The following is an 18112-nucleotide window of genomic DNA, read 5'->3' on the forward strand; positions in this document are numbered from 1 at the left end:
TAGCAGCAAGAGAGACCAAGGGTGTGAGAGTCCATGCAGACAGGTTCCAGTAAAGGGTTTAATTCACACGTGGATGGTCGGTGACATGGGAGCCGCAGACAGGCAGCAACACCATGAAGAGCATCTGGGTGATTGCAAGGGCAATCCTGTAGCTCCCACACCTGAAAGAATGAGCCACATCCCTTCCTGTTCTGTGAAACTGTCATGTCACTCATGATATGATGGTTTTGAAATGGTGCTGCCACAAGCTGGGAACAACACTGGGATTTGTGGCCTCCAGAGGAGAGGAATTCGATCCAGGGCCAGAGACAAGGTTTGATCACTCGGAGTTTTTTGTGTAATAAGGTTTTATTAAAGTATAAAAGAGACAGTGAAATCTTCTGACATAGACATCAGAAGGGGACAGATAGAGTGCCCCCTTGCTAGTTTTTAGCAAGAAGTTATATGCCTATTCAGTTCAGTTCAGTTCAGTCTGTCAGTCGTGTCCGACTCTTTGTGGTCCCATGAATCACAGCACGCCAGGCCTCCCTGTCCATCACCAACTCCCAGAGTTTACTCAAATTCATGTCCATCAAGTCAGTGATGCCATCCAGTCATCTCATCCTCTGTCATCCCCTTCTCCTCCTGCCCCCAATCCCTCCCATCATCAGGGTCTTTTCCAGTGAGTCAACTCTTTGCATGAGGTGGCCAAAGTACTGGAGTTTCAGCTTCAGCATTAGCCCTTCTAATGGACACCCAGGACTGATCTCCTTTAGGATGGACTGGCTGGATCTCCTTGCAGTCCAACGGACTCTCAAGAGTCTTCTCCAACACCACAGTTCAAAAGCATCAATTCTTTGGCGCTCAGCTTTCTTCACAGTCCAACTCTCACATCCATACATGACCACTGGAAAAACCATAGCCTTGACTATGCAGACCTTTAGCAAGTTCTTAAATAGAGAAAGGAAATGACTGAAAACTGAGAGAGTTGCACCAGGCCCCTCACCCACAACATGCATTTTGAGATAGCATTGGCTTTTTCACTCTCCTCTTTCACTTTCATCAAAATACTGCAAGTAGTTTAAAAAGGTAAAAACATATAACCAGAAAATATTAGTTACATATTCAATGGTAAAAAGATTTCTTTTCTTCCTTCTATTTTATTTTTAAATTAGGAAAGTAAGATAACACATTTACAGGAGACTTGGAAAATGCAGAACAAAGTTACACATAGTTCCATTGTGTGCGTGCTGGGTGCTCACTCAGTCATGCCCAATTCTTTGTGACCTCATGGACTGTATCCCATGAAGCTCGTCTGTCCATGGGATTTTCCAGGCAAGAGCACTGTACTGGGTTGCCATGCCCTCCTCCAAAGGATCTTCCAAACCAAGGGATGGAATCCACATCTCCTGTGTCTCCTGCATTGCAGGCAGGGTTCTTTACCTGCTGAGCCATCAGGGAAGTTCATAGTTCCACTATATATTACAGTTATTTTTTAAGTACATACATTAACATTGTTAGTTGGAATTTCAATATCAAAACTCAAAAATTAATAACACACTCTAGTGAGTGGGTTCTTCATAGCAAGTGGCCAAAAGTATTGGAACTTCAGCTTCAGAATCAAAAAAGAAAAGAAAAAATACAAATCAAACAAAACATATGGAAAAATGTCCAAACTCAATTATATCAAAAGGGTAGTGGTTAAAATGTAAAATAAACTTTAATCAGTTATCATAAACATTTATCAGGGACTGGTCTTGAGAAGGTGGACAAAAGACTTCTCATAGACAGTGTACAGGACTGTAGCTGTTCCGACAATCTCAAGAACGGTAGTTTGCAATAACTATCAATGTCAGCACTCTAAATTCATGTACTACTCTACCACTGATTCAAATATCATAGCTACAGTTCTGTGCCTATGAGCTAGATTTGTACATGCTCAAAACCATATGTTCATTGGAAAATTATTTGTCATAGAAAAATTTAGCAGCCACATGAAGAGAAATGGACATATTAATTTTAGTATAAAATTATGAGGAGTATTGTGCAGCATAAGAAAGGTAATGAGATATATATGAACTCCTACAAAAACATTTTTTCAAGACATTGCATAGTAAAAGCAAGGATTATATAGAGAGAGTAACAATATCCATATGTTAAACACATTTGCATTTGCAAAGATTATTGCCAAATGAAAATTAAGAAACAAAATTAGGGGTTACATTTACGAAGACTAGAAAATGCTGAGAAAAAAATAGGAAATTTGGAAATTTATTTGAGACTTAATCCTATATTGTTTGTGCTTCCCTGATAGGTCAGTTGTTAAAGAATCCACCTGCAATGCAGGAGACCTCGGTTCAATTCCTGGGGTGGGAAGATCCGCTGGAGAAGGGATAGTCTACCCACGCCAGTATTCTTGGGCTACCCTTTTGTCTCAGCTGGCAAAGAATCTGCCTGCAATGCAGGAGACCTGGGTTGGGAAGATACCCTAGAGTAGGGAAAAGCTACCCACTCCAATATTCTGGCCTGGAGAATTCCATGGACTATACAAACCATGGTGTTGCAATGAGTTGGTCACGACTGAGCAAATTTCACTTTCTTTCAATCCTATATTGTTTGGTTCTCATATAGGCTGTTAATTAATCCCTATTTTACTTCAAATTTTCTTGTAAACAATAAAGTATTTAAGTTAAAATTTGGGGGCATAATGTGATGGAAACATAGCAAAGAAGACAATCTATATAAAATAACAACTTTAAGTTATATAAATAAATGAGTTTACTTAAATGACAAGAATCTAAATAAAAATTGCTCTGAGTCTGAACAAGAGTAAAAAAGATAAAAGCATAAATGATCAAATATCAGTGTAACTATATAATCGCAACTTTGCAAATTAATTATATATTATTAATATCTTGCTGAATAGGCATTAAACCTTGCTAGCTACAGTGATACATAGGTATTTATAGGCTTTATACTGTAGTACAGAGGAAAACTGTTTTAACAGCGCAGTTGTATAACTATCTTTAATTATAATTATAGAAAAGTATTTGCAAAAAAGAGAAATCAGAATCAAATTTTAAAATGACTTCTGCATTGTAAGGAAATGGACCCTGATGTCGAATGACTCCCTTCATGGTGGATTATGTACTTATTTAATATGAGATATGATCTTTCTTCTCCAGAGCTTCTTCATAGCATTAGTCAACTCAGAATTTCTTAGACTATAGATTAATGGGTTCAGCATAGGGGTTATGACTGTATAGAACACACTCAATGATTTGTCAATGGGGAAGGTCTTAGCAGGTCTTGTGTTTATGAAAATACAGGGAACAAAAAAGCAGACAACCACAGTGATGTGGGAGCCACAGGTCTGGAGGGCTTTCCGCCTCCCTTCCTGACTCAGGTTCTTCAGAGAGTGCAGGATGACTCCATAGGAGACGAGTAAGAGCAGAAAACCAAGAGTGCAGATCAGTCCTCCATTGACCACAACTAAGACGCCAGTGACATAGGTGTCAGTACAGACGAGTTTTAATAATGGGAACATGTCACACATATAGTGATCAATGACATTGGGGCCACAGAATGGGAGCCCGTAAATAGTGCCAAGTTGAATTACTGAGTGTAGAAAACCTCCAACCCAGGACACCACCAGCAGTAAAACACACACCCTCTGCCTCATGATCACCAGATAATGCAAGGGCTTACAGATGGCCACATAGCGGTCATAGGCCATCACCAGCAGAAGGAAGACCCCGGATCCAGCAAAAAAGTGCTCTGTAAACAGCTGGGTCATGCAAGATTCAAAGGTTATGATTTTTTCCCCAAAAAACAAGTATGAAATCAACCTGGGAGTAATAGAAGAGGAATAAGTGATATCCATAAATGATAAGCTAGCAAGAAAAAAGTACATTGGTGAGTTCAGGGTCTTACTAACAGTTACAGTCACAACAATGAGCAGGTTTCCCACCACAGTCAAAATATAGAAGAGCAAGAACATAAGAGAAAGGACTTTCTGCTCCTTTGGATCCTGAGTGAGGCCCAGGAGGACAAAGTGAGTCACGTTGCTCCTTGCTTCCATTTCGTCTGTACAGAAGCTGACTTCACATCTGAGTAGCTTACCTCCAAAATGAAGGGGAAAACACTTAAAGACAGAAAAGACTTCAATGTTTGTCTTTTATTTATCCATTCATTAGAAGATATGCACGGAGCATCTATCTGTGTCCAATATGTCATGGACATTTTTATTACCAAGTTGAATAAGGCATAGTTCCCATCACTCTAGTGCTAGACACATAATGAGGAATCAGGCAATTCCAGACCCACGTAATAGATGCCATTAAATGAGTATCAATACAGGGCTAAGAGTCACAGTAGGAGTTTCTCAAACTAGAATCAGAGGAAGGCTTCCCAGTAGAAGCAATGCTGAAGCTGAGTTTTTAAAAATGCAAGAATAACAAAGATGGGAAGAGAAGTTCATGAAGAGGTGCACCATTTATAAGGTCAAAAAAGTACAATACTTGAGACCCGCTTAAGGTAATTTACATAATCAATATGAGTAGATCAAACAATAAGTAGAAGTTCGCTGTCCTGAAGTGTCTCAAACTGCACTGACACTTCTTAAGTCTTTAGGTGGACACTTCCCTTTTCCTGACCAACAAACACTGCAACAATCTAAACTGAGTCCCCAGTCCCTAACTCTCCTCAAATTCTCAAGCGTAGATATGTGCCATGAGTGGGCTTTCCCAGGCAAGAATACCAGGGTGGTTGCCATTTCCACCTCCGAAGGATCTTCCCAATCCAGGGATCTAACCCTTATCTTCTGCCTCTCCTCCACTGGCAGGCAGATACTTTACCACCAAGCTGCCTGTATGCAACATTTCTAATTTTGGACATCCGATTGATTGGCAATTTAGTACTTATTAAACTTTTAAATTGTCCACACTAAACATAATGGTTTCCTGTATAAAATTTAAAGAGGTGTTCTGTATTTATCTCATTAAATGCTATCATTTTCCATGTTATTTTTCAGACAAAAAATTTCAGTACTGTTCTCATTTATCAATTTCATAATATCTTAATAAATCCTATCAACTCTACTTTCAAAATATATGACAAATATGATCATACCCAACTTCTTAATTTCTTCCTGCTCCACTGAAATAGCTTTCTACCAAGTCTCTCCAAAAAATTGGAGAAAAACTTATTCTGGCCTCGAAAAATTTGGTTCACCTGAAGCTGCCCAAATTGTCCTTTTTATCTAATTCTAATATATCTTATTCTGATATCTCTCTTTTGCTCAATGCTCCTGCAGTATATTTCAAGCATATACTCATATCTGAATATAACACATTTAATATTTACTGTAACAAGATCCACAGTCCTCATTTCATAACTGAAGAAGCTAAGGCTCAGAACAACTAATTCAGTTTCCCAAGTCACATTTTTAAGTGATATACCTAGAGTTGAGTCTAAGTTTGATTTCAAAGTAATTTAATTTCTACATAATAATTTCTCACAATTGGGAGGCTGGTTCCCACTATTTACTGTTAGTTTTACCTTGTGGAGGCTTGTTCAGAATCTGAAGGATGACCTTAAATTATTCATAAACACTGAAATTATTTTTCATCCAGTTTGGCAACAGAGGGCAAAAAGCTGCCTTATTACTTGAGGATATAGTTTATTTTGTTTGATTGTCTGTTCATTCACTTCATGAAGTCTTCTGATTATTCAGAAGGTTATTTTTATGTGCAGTATATATTACTTTAATGGAATTCCATGGTGCACAGAGAAAAGAAAAGTTTATTACCTTGGGAAATTTATCAAAATGACCAGGAAATTATATATTTACATAGAAGATATCAATTCGTCATTTTGCAGGGAAATTTTTCACAAGTAACTTATTCCTGCTAATGTCAAAAAAAAAAATGCATTTGACTTTTTATCCCTTTTCACTCTGTCATGTTAGCATGGACAGAGTAGTTCATTGAGATTTTGAAAAAATTTCCTAACCTTTTTTAAGCCATGCCTTAAGTCTAAGAAACGACCTTCTGAAAAATTTCTGTCAGTCACTAAGTGGGCAGCATCTTCTTCCTGTTAGGGGTGAAGATCACAAGATATTTCATCCCTTCCAGCTGCAATTATCATTGAGTCTTGGAATTGGCATGTGTCCAGGACTAATTCTTGCTTAATTAATACACTGTGATTTTCCCCAACGTTTTAAAGGAAGTCTATATGTAAAGTTATTAATAGGCCAAATCACAAAATTAGTGTCAGAAAGGTGCAACGTGGACAAAGAGCTCCAGAATCATGAAATGACTACAAATCAAGAATGAAATATCAGCTCAGTCATTTAGCTTTAGTGAAATTATTTGTTATGTGTTTCCCTACCAGCCATAGCAAGATTGTTCCCTTTACAATATCCAATTTAATTATCTTAAATTTACTTTAATATATTATATAAAATATCCAAAAACACAATTGAATGTATTAAAATTTTATATATAGTAAATAATCCAATTATTAATTTTTCAAAAAGTTGATGATACCCACTTTTGACCAGCAACAATGCTATAAGTGAGGATACAAGAATTAATAAAATCAGGGGGAAATCATGTAAAAGTGTCCCCTGTGTGGATCTTATTTTGTTATAATAAAATCATATAAAAAAGGAGACAATTTTAAGAAAGAAGTTGCAGTTTCATTCCCTGCTTAAAAGACAAGAAGTGGGGTATAGTGACAGAAAATAAGAGGGAAAATTCAACTGTGGATAAAGTAATCCAACATGAGCTTTCTTAAGGTGATGCTCAAGCTGAGTTCGAAAGTATAGGAAGTGAGTTTCATCAGAGACACTGTTACAGAAATTATACAAATGACCTTATTTATGAAACAGAGCCTGGAAAATTCCATGGACAGAGGAGTATGGAGGGCTGCAGGCCATGGGACACGACCCACCACACACACAACATGCTCACAGACTCAGAGAATAAACTTATGCTTGTTAGGCTGGAAGAACTTGGGGAAGAGACAGTTAGGGATTTTGGAGTTGACATGTACACACTGCAACATTTAAATTCAATAATCTGCAAGGTCTTATTGTAGAGCACCAGGAACTCTGCACAGTGTTACGTGGTAACCTGGGTGAAAGGGGAGTCTGGTGGAGAATGGATGCTTGTGTACATAGGCTGAGCTCTTTGCTTTGCTATCACATGAAACTATCACAACATTGCTTATTGGCTACCCTCCAATATAAAAATAAGTTGTCGGGTTGTTTTAATAAACCCTGTTACAGCAATTGAAAGTATATAAAAATTAATAAAATTATTTCACTTCAGAGATGAGAGGAGCTATACTTAACACAACTTTAAAATTTTCACAGGAATTTTTATGGCAGTACTATGTTAAAAAGACTTGTGCCTTCTTGTCTATTCCAGATTTTAATGGGGCAGCTTTTAAACTTTCCATGTTGAGGATGATGTTAGCTGTGCATCTGTCATATTTGGACTTTATTATGTCAAGCTACATTCTTTCTATTTCCAGTTTGTTGAGGGATTTTTATGAAAAGATGTTGAACGTCTACACGATCATGAAAAACCCAAGAATAAATTAAGAAAATAATTAAACTTACAAGAACACCAAAAGGAATAAAATATTTAGGAATAAATTTAACCAAGGAGACAGTCTTGTAAACTGAAAACTACAAAATGTATCTGAGTGATATTATCAAATGCACACATACATGGAAAGATATTTATGATCTGCGATATTTAACAGTATTAAAATGTTGATAATACCTCTACATACTATTAAGATGTTAATAACACCTTCAGATTCAGTGCAATCCTTATCAAAATCCCAGAATCATTTTTATAGAAGCAGAATAATTCATACAGAATCTCAAGGACTCCAAATTGCTGAAATAATTTTGAAAGGAAATAAAAAGTTGTAGGTCTTACACTACCTGATCCTAAAACATATTATACAAAGTTATGGTAATCCCAGCATGACCATTGAAATAAAGATGGACAACATATTAATGGAATAAAATAGATGATCTAGAAATAAAGCTTTATATACATCCTAGATAATTTTCAACAAGAGTGTCAAGAGGATTTAATGGAGAAAGGATAGTATATTGATGCAAAGGAAAAAGGAAGTCACACAGAAAAACTAATTTTGTATGACTACATTTGATTGACGCACTTAACTAGTCAAGTTTATAGACAGAAAATAGAATGATAGTTGTATGGTGCTTGGTAAGTGGAAATGGGAAATTTTGTTTAATGGTTGTGAAATTGCAGTTTGACAAGTTGGAAACATTTTGGAGATGACAACCATAATGTTGGCACAACAATATGAATTAAGGTAGTGACACTTTAAAATGGTTAAAACTGTATATTTTGTTATGTGTATTTGACCACAATTTTTAAAAGAAATTGAAGAACTCAGGTGACCTCATTAATTGGTTTATGATATGAACATAAACTATAGCATGAAAGCCCAAACTGTCTGCAAATATTATTAGCTTTAGATGCACCTGGGCTTAAGAGGTAAATATGTCAATCTAATGACAAAACAACTAAATTAAAAGCTCTATTTTTAAATAATTTTATTTTTTGATTTATTTATTTACTTCAATTGGGGGACAATTCTTTTACAATATTGTGATAGCCTCTGCTGCATACTTGTGTCCCCTCCCTCCAGAACCCCCCACCCTCTCCCCCCCATCCATCCAGGTTCACACAGAGCACTGGCTTGGGTTCCCTGTGTCATACATTAGACTCCCTCTGGTTATCATTTTACATATGGTAAGGCATGTGTCTCAATGCTGTTCTCTCAAGTCATCCCGCTCTTTCCTTCTTCCACTGAGTCCAAACATCCGTTCTTTATGACTGTCTCCATTGCTGCCCTTCACACAGGACCATCAGTCCTATCTTTCTAGATTCCATATATACACTTTAATACACGATATCTATTTTGCCTTACGTCACTCTTATAATGGGTTCTAGGTTAATCCACCTCATTAGAACTGATTTAAATGTGTTCCTTTTTATAACTGAGTGATTACTCTGTTGGGCATATATACTACAACTTTCTTATCCATTCATCTGCCAATGGACATCTAGGAATCCAATGACAAAACTAGTAAATTAAAACTTCTGTTTTTTTAATAATTACTATCTATTTTATATTGGACCATAGCTGACTAACAATATCAGCTTCAGGTGGTCAGCAGAGTGAGGGAGCTGTATGTGTATGTGTGTCTATTCTCTTTCAATGCTTTTCCCAGTTAGGTTATTATAAGATGTTTAATAGAGTTCCCCGTGCTATATATGGTAGATCTTTGTTGGTTATCAATTTTAAACATACTAGTGTGTATTGTCAATACCCAAATATTAGGTAATCAACTCAACCAACATTGAGCATCTACCATAGGCCAGGCATTGTTCTAAATACTCAGGATTCACCAATAAACAAAGCACACCAGATAAAGAGAGTTTGGAGTCTCAAAATCAGATTTTAGGTGCAAGATAGGAAATATTTTTGAAGTATTTTGTGCTCCTCCAGAATAGTTCAGATTGACTGGTTATGGAAGGGAAGAGGGTATTTTATAATGTGAAACTTTCTCCCTACAAAGCAGTGGGAATATACACCCAGATTACACACCACAGATTGGACTTCGACTCCACTCTGCAGAGACACCAAAGTGACTGGTGAAACACTGGGTGAGATGGGTTTACGCTCAGAGTGGCAGGGAATAATTATGCGACATGGAAGCATGAAGACTTAAAAGAAACTGTAATGAGTCATAGTAAAATAAACGTTTGCATTTCAAAAAACTTTTAGAACTATGTTATAACAAACTCTTTTTTTCAATATTCCTTGCCTAGGTTTTTTGTTTACTTCTTTGTTTATTATTGGTGTGGCTTTTTATGTGTGTGCCTGTGTGGTGTATCCTGTGGGACTCTAGTTCGCCTAGCAGGGACTGAACACAGGCCCTTGGCAATGAAAGTATGTAGTCCCAACTTCTGGACTGGCAGGGAATTTCCAAACTCTAACTAATTCTGACAAGAAATAAAATTTAGCTACCAACTGGTAATATGTAAAACTAAGTACAATTTTATAATGGTAATAATTCTCTATCTGGAACTCGCCTCTGAGTGGCCATATGTCAAAATCAGCATGCTATTGCTAAGTAGTGTGCAGTTGTCTTCAATCATAAGATTCTATTTTCTCTTGTCCCATTTTAAAGACAAACTCAATTTTTACTACTATGATCTTTTCCCAAAGGCACTTTTTCCTCCCAGAACTTCCTCATAGCATTTTCAAGTCTAAATTTCTGAAGGTAAAGTGTAAGTTTAACAAGGGACTTATTATGATATAAAATGTAGCCAAGGCTTGCACACAAATGCATAAATAAGCAGGGCACAAACACTAAGGTGACCACAGAGATATGAGAGACACGGGTGGGGAGGACTCTGTATGGAGCAAACTGTTCTTAGCAGCACGGCTGTATAATAATGAACTGTAATTGCAATGATCATAAACTCTTGGAAGAAATAGGATTTTTTTTTCCTTTTAAAGAAAGAATTTACAACCCAAAGCCTATGGGACACTGTAAAAGCAGTGCTAAGGGGAAGGTTCATAGCATTACAGGCTTACATCAAGAAACAAGAAAAAGGCCAAATAAATAACTTAACTCTACACCTAACACAATTAGAGAAGGAAGAAATGAAGAATCACAGGGTTAGTAGAAGGAAAGTAATCTTAAAATTTAGGGCAGAAATAAATGCAAAAGAAACTAAAGAGACCATAGCAAAAATCAACAAAGCTAAAAGCTGGTTTTTTGAAAAAATAAACAAAATTGACAAACCATTAGCAAGACTCATTGAGAAACAAAGAGAGAAGAACCAAATTAACAAAATTAGAAATGAAAATGCAGAGATCACAGCAGACAACTCTGAAATAAAAAGGATCATAAGAGACTACTATGAGCAGCTCTATGCCAATAAAATGGACAACTTGGAAGAAATGGACAAATTTTTAGAAAAGTATAACTTTCCAAAACTGAACCAGGAAGAAATAGAAGACCTTAACAGACCCACCACAAGCAAGGAAATCGAATCTGTAATCAGAAATCTTCCAGCAAACAAAAGCCCAGGACCAGATGGCTTCACAGCTAAATTCTACCAAAAATTTAGAGAAGAGCTAACACCTATCTTCCTCAAACTCTTCCAGAAAATTGCAGAAGAAGGTAAACTTCCAAACTCATTCTATGAAGCCACCATCACCCTAATTCCAAAACCAGACAAAGATGCCACCAAAAAAGAAAACTACAACCAATATCACTGATGAACATAGACGCAAAAATTCTTAACAAAATTCTAGCAAACAGAATACAACAACACATGAAAAAAATCATACACCATGACCAAGTGAGCTTTATCCCAGAAATGCAAGGATTCTTTAATATCAGCAAATCAATCAATGTAATACACCACATTAACAAATTGAAAGGTAAAAACCATATGATTATCTCAATAGATGCAGAGAAAGTCTTTGACAGAATTCAACACTCATTTATGATTAAAAGTCTCCAGAAAACAAGAATAGAAGGAACATACCTCAACATAATAAAAGCTATATATGACAAACCCACAGCAAGCATTACCATCAATGGAGAAAAATTGAAAGCTTTTCTCCTAAAATCAGGAACAAGATAAGGGTGCCCACTCTCACCACTACTATTCAACATAGTGTTGGAAGTTTTGGCCACAGCAATCAGAGCAGAAAAAGAAGTAAAAGGAATCCAGATAGGAAAAGAAGAATTAAAACTCTTGCTGTGTGCAGATGACATGATCCTCTACACAGAAAACCCTAAAGACTACCAGAAAATTACTAGAGCTAATCAATCAATATAGCAAAGTTGCAGGATATAAAATTAACACACAGAAATCTCTTGGATTCCTATACGCTAACAATGAGAAAACAGAAAGAGAAATTAAGGAAGCAATACCATTCACCATTGCAACATAAAGAATAAAATATTTAAGAGTATATCTACCTAAAGAAACAAAAGACCTATACATAGAAAACTATAAAATACTGATGAAAGAAATCAAAGAGGACACAAACAGATGGAAAAACATACCGTGTTCATGGATTGGAAGAATCAATATTGTCAAAATGGCTATTCTACCCAAAGCAATCTATAGATTCAATGCAATCCCTATCAAGCTACCAACGGTATTTTTCACAGAACTAGAATAAATAATTTCACACTTTGTATGAAAATACAAAAAACTTCGAATAGCCAAAGCAGTCTTGAGAAAGAAGAATGGAACTGGAGGAATCAACCTGCCTGACTTCAGACCCTACTACAAAGCCACAGTCATCAAGACAGTATGGTACTAGCAAAAAGACAGAAATATAAATAAATGGAACAGAATAGAAAGCCCAGAGATAAATCCACGAACCTATGGACATCTTATCTTCGACAAAGGAGGCAAGGATATACAATGGAAAAAAGACAACCTCTTTAACAAGTGGTACTGGGAAAACTGGTCAACCACTTGTAAAAGAATGAAACTAGAACACTTTCTAACACCATACACAAAAATAAACTGAAAATGGATTAAAGATCTAAATGTAAGACCAGAAGTTATTAAACTCCTAGAGGAGAACATAGGCAAAACACTCTCTGACATGAATCACAGCAGGATCCTCTTTGACCCTCCTCCCAGAATTTTGGAAATAAAAACAAAAAGAAACAAATGGGGCCTAATGAAACTTAAAAGCTTCTACACAACAAAGGAAACTATAAGTAAGGTGAAAAGACAGCCCTCAGATTGGGAGAAAATAATAGCAAATGAAGCAACAGACAAATGATTAATCTCAAAAATATACAAGCAACTCCTGAAGCTCAAATCTAGAAAAATAAATGACCCAATCATAAAATGGGCCAAAGAACTAAACAGACTTGTCTCCAAAGAAGACATACAGATGGCTAACAAACACATGAAAAGATGCTCAACATCACTCATTATCAGAGAAAGGCAAATCAAAACCACAATGAGGTACCAATACACGCCAGTCAGGATGGCTGCTATCCAAAAGTCTACAAGCAATAAATGCTGCAGAGGGTGTGGAGAAAAGGGAACCCTCTTACACTGTTGGTGGCAAAGCAAACTAGGACAGCCACTATGGAAAACAGTGTGGAAATTTCTTAAAAAACTGGAAATAGAACTGCCTTATGACTGAGCAATCCCACTCCTGGGCATACACACTAGGAAACCAGATCTGAAAGAGACACATGCACCCCAATGTTCATCACAGCACTGTTTATAATAGCCAGGACATGGAAGCAACCTAGATACCCATCATCAGACGAATGGATAGGGAAGCTGTGGTACATATACACCATGGAATATTACTCAGCCGTTAAAAAGAATTCATTTGAATCAGTTCTAATGAGATGGATGAAACTGGAGCTCATTATACAGAGTGAAGTAAGCCAGAAAGATAAGGAATATTACAGCATGCTAACACATATATATGGAATTTAGAAAGATGGTAATGATAACCCTATATGCAAAACAGAAAAAGAGACACAGATGTACAGAACAGACTTTTGGACTTTGTGGGAGAAGGCGAGGGTGGGATGTTTCGAGAGAACAGCATGTATATTATCTACAGTGAAACAGATCACCAGCCCAGGTTGGATGCATGAGACAAGTGCTCAGGCCTGGTGCACTGGAAAGACCCAGAGGGATGGGGTGGAGAGCGAGGTGAGAGGGGGAATCGGGATGGGGAATACATGTAACTCCGTGTCTGATTCATGTCAATGTATGACAAAACCCACTGCAATGTTGTGAAGTAATTAGCCTCCAACTAATAAAAATAAATGGAAAAAAAAAAGGAAAGGGGAAAAAATAAAATAAAGAAAGAATTTAAAATCAGAATCAAATTTTAAAATGACTTCTGCACTCTAAGGAAATGAAACCTGCTGTCAAATGATTCCCTTCGTGCAAGATGATGCACTTATTTAATATGAGATATGATGTTTCTTCTCCACAGCTTCTTCATAGCATAAGTTAGCTCAGAACTTCTTAGACTGTAGATTAGTGGGTTCAGAATTGGGGTTATGACGGTGAAAAACACGCTCAATAATTTGTCGAGAGGGAACGTCTTAGCAGGTCTCACATACATGAAAATGCAGGGAACAAAGAAGCAGACAACCACAGTGATGTGGGAGCCACAGGTCTGGAGGGCTTTCCGCCTCCCTTCCTGACTCAGGTTCTTCAGAGAGTGTAGGATGACTCCGTAGGAGACGAGTAAGAGCAGAAACACAAGAGTGCAGATCAGTCCTCCATTGGCCAACACTAAGATGCCGATGATATAGGTGTCAGTACAGACGAGTTCCAATAAGGGGTACATATCACAGAGAAAGTGATCAATGATGTTGGGACCACAGAATGGGAGCCCGTAAATAGTAGTAAGTTGAATAATTGAGTGCAGAAAACCTCCAACCCAGGACAGCACCAGCAGTAAAACACACACCCTCTGCCTCATGATCACCAAATAATGCAAGGGCTTACAGATGGCCACATAGCGGTCATAGGCCATCACCAACAGAAGGAAGACCCCGGATCCAGCAAAAAAGTGCTCTGCAAACAGTTGGGTCATACAGGATTCAAATGATATGTTTTTCCCCCCAAATAACAACTCTGAAATCAATCTGGGAGTGATAGAAGTGGAGTAAGTGACATCCATACATGATAAGCTAGCAAGAAAAAAGTACATCGGTGAGTTCAGGGTCTTACTGACAGTTATAGTCACTATAATAAGAAGGTTGCCCACCAGAGTCAAAAAGTAGATGAACAGGAACAAAACAAAAAGGACTTTCTGCTCCTTTGGATTCTGTGTGAGACCCAGAAGGACAAAGTAGGTTACATTGTTTCTTGATTCCATCTAATCTGGACAGGAGCTGACTTCACATATTAAAGCAGTTTACTTAAAAAAAAAAAAAAAAAAAACAAGGGGGATAACACTTAAAGGGGAAAAATGCTCAAATGTATAAGAATTTTTTAAATTTATTCATTCATTGGAAGAACGTCAATAGAACATCTATTAGTGTCTAAATTGTCATAGAAATTTTGATTACCAAGTTGAATAAGGCTTAGTTTTTTTTGTTTGTTTGTTGTTTAACCTCAGTGATATGACACAGAACCAAAAAAAACCAAACAATTCCTGACACCTGTATGAAGTTAAATTCACACATTAAATTCACAGAGTCCTGAGGAGTCAGAATATAGGAGTATATCAAATGAGTATCACAGAAGACTTTCAAGAGGAAGTAATGCTTCAGCTGAGGGTAAAAAATAATTGAAAGTATAAAGAAATAAAGAAAGCTATGAAAAGGTGCAGCATTTATAGAGAAACAAATTATAATACATGAAACACTCAAGGTAATACACAAAATCAGTGTGGGTAGATGAATGTGTGAATAGATGAATTCCTTATCCTGAATTGTCTCTAACCTCCCTGACACTTCTTTGGTCTGTAGGTGGATATTTCCCTTTGTCGATCAATAAATTAGAATGCAGAAGTCTAATTTTGTATCTCCAGTCCTTACCTTTCCCCTAAAGTTCAAATGTTTATTTGCAATATCTCTAGTTTTGAAATCCAACTGAATAGCACTTTGATATTTATAAAACATAACTTCTAAACTTTCCACAATAAACATGTGCATTTTCTAAATAAAATTTAAAGAGCATTCCTTATTTATTTCATTAAATACTATAATTTAGAAAGATGGTAACGATGGTCCTATATGCAGGGCAGAAAAAGAGATGCAGAAGTACAGAACAGACTTTTGAACTCTGTGGGAGAAGGTGAGGGTGGGATGTTTCGAAAGAACAGCATGTATATTATCTGTGGTGAAACAGACCACCAGCCCAGGTGGGAGGCATGAGTCAAGTGCTCGGGCCTGGTGGGCTGGGAAGACCCAGAGGAATCGGGTGGAGAGGGAGGTGGGATGGGGGACCGGGATGGGGAATACGTGTAACTCTATGGCTGATTCATATCAATGTATGACAAAACCCACTGAAAAATAAAAAAATAAAAAATAAAATGTAAAAAAAAAAAAACTATAATTTTCATGTTAGTGTTCAGAAATAAAATTTCAGTGCTTTTTACTCATTTGTCACTCATGAAACTTACATAAATCCTACTAACTCTACTTTAAGAATATATCACAAATTTGATCATTCCCTACTTGTTCCTGTTCCACGCTAACAGCCTCCTGCTGTCTCTCCACATTTATACTGGCCTCAAAAGTCAGTTCTCTGCTCTAGCCCAAACTGTCCTTTTTAACCTTCTTCTGATAACATCACTCTACTTCTCCAAGCTCCTACAATATCCCAATCACTCACTCATAGTTTAATATAACACATTTTATATTTACAGTAGCAAGAGCCATAATCCTTATTTCACAAGTGAAGAACTTAAGGTTCAGATATCTAATTCATTTTCTCAAGTACACATTTTAAGTCATATACCTAGAATTGAATTTGTCTGATTGATTTTAAAGTCACTTATTTTCTTATATAATAAAGAAAGTCTCACAACTGTGAGCTTGGTACCAACTATTTAATGTTAGTCTTACCTTCTGGAGGCTTGTTCAGAACCTAAAGAATAACCTGAAGTTACTCATCAACACTTGGAATTATTTTTCATCCAGTTTGACAAAGAGGACAAAAGGCCACTTTATTACTTGAGCATATAGTTTATTTGACTGTCAGTCCATTTGCTTCATGGAGTCTTCTGATTATTCACGTAATTTTTAACTGCAATGTAGATTATTTGAAAGCAATGCCATGGTGCACACACTGAAAAAAAAGTTTGTTGCATTAGAAAATATATCAAAATGACCAGCCAATACTACATACACATAGAAGAAATCAACTAGTTATTTGGCAGGGAAATTTTTCACAGGTAACTTCTTTCCTCCTAACTTCAAAAATACAAATAGCATTTGACTGTCCAGTTCTTTTCACTCTGTCATATTAACATGACCAAACTAGTTGAGATTTTGAAAGATATTCCTGTGATTCTTTCTAAGTCATGCTATCAGTTTAAGAATGGACCTCCTGAAATTTTTATGGCAGCTGCTAAGTGAATAGCATCTTCTTCCTATTAGGGGTGAAGATCACAGGATACTTCATCCCTTCCAGCTGCAATTATCACTGGGTCTTGGAATGTGTCCAAGGCTGATTCTTGTTTAATTAATTCACTGGGGTATTCCACAAAGGTTTTAAAGAACATCTATAGGGGGTTCATCGAAAAAGCAAGAGAATTCCAGAAAAACTTCTATGTCTTCATTATTCACTATGCCAAAGCCATTGACTGTGTGGATCACAATAAACTGTGGAATATTCTGAAAGAGATGGGAATATCAGACCACCTGACCTGCTTCTTGAGAAACCTGGATGCAGGTCAGGATGCAACAGTTAGAACTGAACATGGAACAACAGACTGGTTCCAAATAGGAAAAGGAGTACGTCAAGGCTGTATATTGTCACCCTGGCTATTTAATTTATATGCAGAGTACATCATGAGAAACACCGGGCTGGATGAAGCATAAGATAGAATCAAGATTGCTGGGAGAAATATCAGTAACCTCACTATGCAGATGACACCACCCTTATGGCAAAAAGTGAAGAAGAACTAAAGAGCCTCTTGAAGAAAGTGAAAGAGGAGAGTGAAAAAGTTGGCTTAAAGCTGAACATTCAGAAAACTAAGATCATGGCATTTGGTCCCATCACTTCATGGCAAATAGAAGCAGAAACAGTGTCAGACTTTATTTTTCTGGCTCCAAAATCACTGCAGATGGTGTTTGCAGCCATGAAATTAAAAGATGCTTAATCCTTGGAAGGAAAATTATGACCAACCTAGACAGCATATTAAAAAGCAGAGACATTATTTGTCAACAAACGTCCATCTGGTTAAGGCTATGGTTTTCCAGTGGTCATGTATGGATTTGAGCATTGGACCATAAAGAAAGCTGACCACCGAAGAATTGATGCTTTTGAACTGTGGTGTTGGAGAAGACTCTTGAGAGTTCCTTGGGATG

General features: G+C 36.9%; 1 protein-coding gene across 1 annotated transcript; it reads right to left on the reverse strand.

The window, feature by feature from the left end:
• Positions 1-3130: 3130 nt before the first annotated feature.
• Positions 3131-4060, reverse strand: LOC136174053 (olfactory receptor 4A47-like). The gene has a single exon (XM_065943854.1). It carries the CDS (start codon positions 4058-4060, stop codon positions 3131-3133), a length of 930 nt encoding a protein of 309 aa, XP_065799926.1.
• Positions 4061-18112: the final 14052 nt, after the last annotated feature.

The sequence above is a fragment of the Muntiacus reevesi genome, chromosome 9 (assembly GCF_963930625.1).
Source record: "Muntiacus reevesi chromosome 9, mMunRee1.1, whole genome shotgun sequence".
In the NCBI taxonomy this organism is placed as follows: Eukaryota; Metazoa; Chordata; class Mammalia; order Artiodactyla; family Cervidae; genus Muntiacus; species Muntiacus reevesi.

Excerpts from the sequence above, each read along its gene's own strand:
- LOC136174053 (XM_065943854.1), bottom strand. The coding sequence starts at position 4,060 with ATGGAAGCAAGGAGCAACGTGACTCACTTTGTCCTCCTGGGCCTCACT.